The sequence below is a fragment of the Sinohyriopsis cumingii genome, chromosome 7 (assembly GCF_028554795.1).
Source record: "Sinohyriopsis cumingii isolate HCF-2022 chromosome 7, ASM2855479v2, whole genome shotgun sequence".
NCBI lineage: Eukaryota > Metazoa > Mollusca > Bivalvia > Unionida > Unionidae > Sinohyriopsis > Sinohyriopsis cumingii.
Genome location: NC_142967.1, coordinates 36,037,117 through 36,043,448, shown reverse-complemented (window position 1 = coordinate 36,043,448; position 6,332 = coordinate 36,037,117). Strand labels below are relative to the sequence as shown.

Sequence of the window (6,332 nt, the reverse complement as noted above, 5' to 3'; positions counted from 1 at the left end):
CATCGTCAAGAATCACCAGGCAGCTCATTGAAAACATCATCAATAATATACAGGTAACTCATTGAAAACGTCATCAATAATTAATCCAGACAACTCATTGAAAACATCATCAATAAATAATCCAGGCGGCTCATTGAAAACGTCATCAATAATCTCCAGGCAACTCATTGCAAACATCATCAATAGTCTTCAGGCAATTCATTGAAAACAATAATCTGTAGACATCTTATTAGAAACATTATCAGGAATCTCCTGACAAGGATTGAAACCATCATTATGAAACTCCAGACAACTGATTAAATATCATCCAGAATTTCCAAACAACTCATTGAAAATCTCTAGACTACTCATAGATATATCATCAAGAATCTCGATGCAATACATAAACATCATCCAATCAAAATGAAACAGTCATCTCAAGACAACTTATAACAAACGTCATCAAGCAACTCATGACAACTCATTAAAAAAACTCAACACAACTCACAAAAATCCATCAAGCAACTCAGAACAACTCATAAATATATAATCAAGCAACTGAAGTCAACTCATAAGCACATCATCAAATAGCTCAAGACAACTCGTCAAAAATATCATCAAGCAATTCAAGAATATTCACCTAAAACATCAAGTAACTCAAGACAACTTAAGATAAACATCATCAACCAACTTAAGACCACTCAAAATAAACATCCTCAAGAAACTCAAAACAACTCGTACAAAATATCATCAAGAAGCTCAGGATAACTAAAACAACATCGTCAAGTAACTCTAGAGAACGCATAACAAATATGATCAAACATCTCAAGACAACTTATAAAACATATCAAAAAATCAAAGACAACTTTTTAAACAAAACACGTCATCAACCAACTCAAGACAACTCGTTAAAATATCTCCAAAAATCAGTTGTGGTATATCTGTCTTTTTATATAGGAGGGGTCATGACCTAAAACTTGTTGCGAAGGATTGTTACGCCAGCTATTATTGTCGATCTTGTTACAAATGTCACAGTTTCTGTTGCATATTAAATACAAATGAAAGGACGAAAGAAGAAGGAAATATTGCGTAAGGGGAGCAACTCTTCTAATACGAGTGAAATTATGAAGCTATTGCCTCTCGTGGTTGTTCCACAAATATTACCTAATCAATTGATATAAATAAGAATGACTGACATTATCAACCTGTGAATTTGTTTCGTTACATCAACATATTTAAAAGTGTATTTATTCTTTAAAACTAAGGTAAATGCATTTGTTATTTATTTGTTGATTGGTGGATTTAACAAATAAATAAATAAATACAGGAATCAAATATTAAATATCTCAGAATCGACATTCATGTATCACACAGCTCAAATTGTTTCATAATGATTTACTTTATTGACATCAGCATATTGATATCATTAAGATGCTGACAGCAACATAGTAAAATCCAGTGGCGTCACTAGGGTTGGTGTCACCCAGTGCGGTAACTCGTGGTGTCACCCCCATGAACCTCCTTCTTGCACAAAAATTCTAAACTTTTATGGACAGTCATGTGCGGTAACTCATGGTGTCACCCCCACAGACCTCCTTCCTGCACAAAAATTCAAATATTTTATAGACATTTTCGTGTTATCCCCTCTGGTGGTGTCACCCGGGGCGGTCCGCACCCCTCCCCCTAATGACGCCACTGGTGAAATCATAATGATATTGACAGCAACATAATGATATTAAATTGATCTTGAGAGCAGCATAATGATATCATAATGGTTTTGACATCAGATTACTGATACCATAATTATAATGACACTAATATAATGGTGACATAGTGATAATGACATCAGAATATTGATATCATAATGATACTGACAGCAACATAATAATGACTTAATGACATCATACGATTGATACCATAATAGTTTTCACATAAGCATAAATATATCATTATTTCCTGGGAGAGAAATAACTGCATTCCACCTACTGCAACTTTTTCTTTAAAGTACATATTATGATAACTGTCTCAGTTTTGTCAGAGTATAACAACCAATCTTATATTTCCAAAATTATACATTCACCAGGTAAAAAGTTTGTATAATCGATTAATAAGGCATACTGTGTGTGTGTGTGTGTGTGTGTGTGTGTGTGTGATCCTTACTACATTAATGATGTTGACAGAATCGAGAACGTTCAACATCAGGCAGCAATATTTGTAACTGGTATATATATATATATATATATATATATATATATATATATATATATATACCACGGAGACGTAAAGAAACTAGCACATATACGGTACCTCTCTCTCTCTCTCTCTCTCTCACACACACACACATTTAGAATGTGTACCGTTATATCACAGGTATTCCAGAGAAGTATGTATCCCTACCTGACGGAAAACCTTGAGGCCGTTGGCCTGTTAACTCCGCTCCAGCAGTATTGAGTATTTTAAAAAATACTGTTCACTAAAGACAAAAATCTCTCACAAATCATATGATAAGACAACTGTTCTTTTAAGAACTTACTTTTTAATATTTTTCTCCATAATATCGACAAAAATGAACGACGAAAATTATGACAGGACAGGTAAAGCATCATAACAAAAACAAAACAGAAAAGGGAACAGTTGTCATACGTACATTGCATATTAACAAATCACACAAATATCATCAAATAAATACTAAAATACCAGTTTCATTACAAAGGCAACCAAGATTGTATATCAAGATAGTTTCGAATGATTCGCGTATAATTTTCATGTAAAATTTTCATGTAAAGTGGTGTAACGTTCCAATCAAATTGTTGCATACAATTTGCAAATAAAGTGGCATCGCTATTTAATGTTATATTAATTATTACTAAAAATCTGAAAAATGCGAGTACATTTATATGGACAAGAAGCGATGCACGGTGTCATTTTCCCCGCCAAACGTCAAAGTGCGACATCTTCGACATCAAAACTACAGAAAGCTACTGCTGATGTACATGTAGTTCAGGTATCGGTCATATTGTCTTGAACGTGTCAGTGCATACGACCTGGATATTATCTGTCTCAAGGACACGTGTATAAACTGCTGTAGCAGGTACACATAAATCTGCAAGTGGTGGTGGAAATAATGGCGTTATTCTCCAGGACTTGGACAAAACTTGCACGGCTGTCAAAACATGTCCATCCTGCCGGGAGAAGGAGTGTCCGTTCGATCGTAACGTCAGCCCGACGTGAAATGGATATTAGTGGAATATACCCGCCTATAGCGACGCCCTTCAGGGCAGACGAATCCATAGATTACGGCAAATTGGAGGAAAATATAAACAAATGGAATCAAATTCCGTTTAGAGGTATCGGGAAAGTGTAGAGACCAACCATTAAATGGGGGTGGGGGCGGCCTGTCTTGTTTATTTTTTGTTGGGATTTTTATTGGAGAGGGGGTTAAAGGTTATGATTAAAAAATTGCAGCTTCCATGCAGCTTCAAAAAGAAAATTCTTGCTGTGATTTGTTGGAAAACTAGAACAAATTATATGTTATCATACATTCATAGTGATTAAACCCAACATCCTCAATCAAACCAAATTCGCAGGCTCCAAATTCACCCATCAGAAATTAAATAGCCCGATAAAAGTCAGTGCATGTTATTTTACAATTTCTGATAATGCTAACATGATCGCTTTGAGTTAATCATTGCCATTCATGCTCATTCTAGTCCCAGTAGGTTCCATACTTGGATGATTATAATCAAACTTGCATATTAAGGTTGCCTGTTGTAGCTGCTGCTAGGAACCCCAGGTGGACAAGTAGTCTAAAGTGCCAGACTTTGCTGATCACAGCCACCCTTATACGTGTGGGTTGAAGTCTCTGGCACAGCAAATGTGGTTATGTGAGAAAGCATGCCAGTAGCTTCCCATGGATCTCTTGTTCTTACCGGGTTTTTGTGGGTTCTTCCTCAACCATCTATAACAGCCACTATGTATAGCCTATCATGTGCTGAAAAATGGCACTAAACCCCAAACAATATTAAAGCTCCTTGCCATTTTAACTCGTCTCACATTTCCTGATATTAAATGCCTGTATACAGTGACAGTCTACCCAAGTGAATAGAGACTGCAACTTTTCTTTAGCATTTGGGCATGAGACTAATAAACAGGAAATCAGTGGTATTGTGGGATTTTTCTTAATCCTGATAGGGATTTCATATAAATAGAACAAATAATAACCTGAGCCAAAATTCCTGATGGAATTAGGAGTTTATTAGATCTTTTGTCACTTTCAAAACAGTTGTACTTTTCGATGAAATTGTTCTTTGCCTTCAGATGATTCATTTTTTTTTTACATTCCATGCCATGGCATAGAACAGTTGTACAGCAATAAATTGTGATAAGATGTTTCTGACCTGTACAAATCGGGCATATTTTGTAGGCTTCCAATTATTCACTATTCCAAATACACAGTGGCAACAATGGCACTCATTTCTGTCAGTTAACTCCTAGACTGTTATCCAAACTATTGATAACACCCATTTGTCCAAATTATTAACACTTACTCTCGTGTTTTCTATCTGGGTGTTTAATGTTATCATAGCACATTCCATTTCATACTGAATGAAACAAATGCCTGTGCATTGCAAATTTGCTGTTTTACATTTTAACTGCAAGGTGTAAAATACAGTAGAAAATTTTGCTGCCAAGGATTTTGAAAAGAAGAAACTATAAGTGACACAAAGTTTGAATTCTCCTGATAAAAAAGAGCTTTTTCACCACCTTTTATCTGATGGGTTATGGGGGCCTCGAGTGGCCGAGTGGTCTAAAGTGCTGTCTGTTACGGATCACTGCCATCTCACCTCTGTCTGTGTGGGTTTGAGTCTCGGATTCGGCTAATGTGGGTATGTGAGAAAGCTTGCCAGTAGCTTTTCATGGGTCGGTGGTTCTTTCCAGGTTTTTTCCGGGTTCTTCCTCCACCATTAATACTGGCCGCCATGTATAGCCTATCGTGTGCTGAAAAATGGCGTTAAACCCTACAACAACAACAACTGATAGGTTATGACAAATTTGCTAGTGTTTGCAACAGAATGAAAGCAATCAGAAGATTCTAAAATAAATTTACAATTACATTAACTTTTTTCCACAGGTTATGTTGTTCAAGGCTCAAATGGGGAATATGCCTATTTAACAAAGAACGAGCGTGTTGAACTCGTCAGCAAGGTAGCAGCTATGGTTCCCAAGGACAAGTTGATCATCGCTGGGGCTGGATGTGAATGTAGGTCATTGTGATTTATATTTCTGCAGAGATTTTTCTGAGGCATATGCGGTAAGGGCCCATGATCATGTTTTTAGTTCTACTGGTCATAGACCAGGTTAGTGTATGGGATGGTTTGTCATCCATCTGTTTCTTAGAACAAGTCTGTTATCACTACTCCAGTGAAACTAGGTCATTAAAGCAATTTTGCTATTTTTTTCTTCTTTAAAGACAGTTTCTTAACTTTTTGGATTTGGACTTCTGTGATAAAAACCTTGCTAGCACAATAGAGCGAAAACCACACGAGGTAGAAAAATGAAATTGAATAGGCATATCTGTATTCACATGTAAATGAGCTTAATAAATGTTAAGGCCAATATTCCAACATAATAAATTTGCATAAATTTTAGAACATTATGCTTTGTAGTGGGGTGGTGGGAACATGTTTTGCAAACATAAATTTATTAAAATTAGGAATCCTTTAAAATTCATTGATGAAAAAGTTGTTGTAGGCCTTAGAACAATGTTAAGTGAACAATTACCATTTGGATCAGCTTTTACATTTAGCTATGTCGTAAAGAAAGTTTCCCAGAAAAATGTGCTTCAATTATCAATGCAGTATAAAGTGAATGTAGCTTTCAACATGTTGAAGTAAAAGATTGTATAATAAATATTGCTAATGCTCATCACTGTACAGAATTGTGTGTGTGATCAGTGATATTGTCTTTCCAGTAATCATTGTATCATATATGTAAACGCAACTTGTGTCAACTAAGGAAATTTAAAATGGGGGAAAATGTGTGTTCTATTTATTGGAATATACTATTTTTATATATGCTGTTACTTTGGAATGTATGATAACATATATTTATTGCATTCAAATGGAAATAAAATCACTTTTGCAAGTGATATTTCTGAATTAATCTGTATCTGCTTGTAAGTTGGGTACAACTTTAAACTGCACAGACCCAGATGTGCCATTGCAGAATGCAATGTCAGATCTTTGTCTGTGCAGTTTGTTAGAAGTAATCATTAAAAACAAAAGAACATGGACACTGATATACTGGCATATGTTGCAGCAGATCTTGGTATATGTTGTTGGCAGTTGGACTTT

The 6,332-nt window shown here is 35.5% G+C and overlaps 1 protein-coding gene across 1 annotated transcript in view; it reads left to right on the top strand.

Moving 5' to 3' along the window:
• Positions 1–2,931: 2,931 nt before the first annotated feature.
• The window catches only part of LOC149795017 (4-hydroxy-2-oxoglutarate aldolase, mitochondrial-like), a 33,456-nt gene continuing 30,055 nt past the window's right edge, over positions 2,932–6,332 (top strand). Inside the window, exons 1-2 of the mRNA XM_089964691.1 lie at positions 2,932–3,326; positions 5,111–5,239. Of these exons, the coding sequence (XP_089820817.1) occupies positions 3,104–3,326; positions 5,111–5,239 (352 nt within the window). The 5' untranslated portion in view covers positions 2,932–3,103. The remainder of the gene's footprint in view (positions 3,327–5,110; positions 5,240–6,332) is intronic.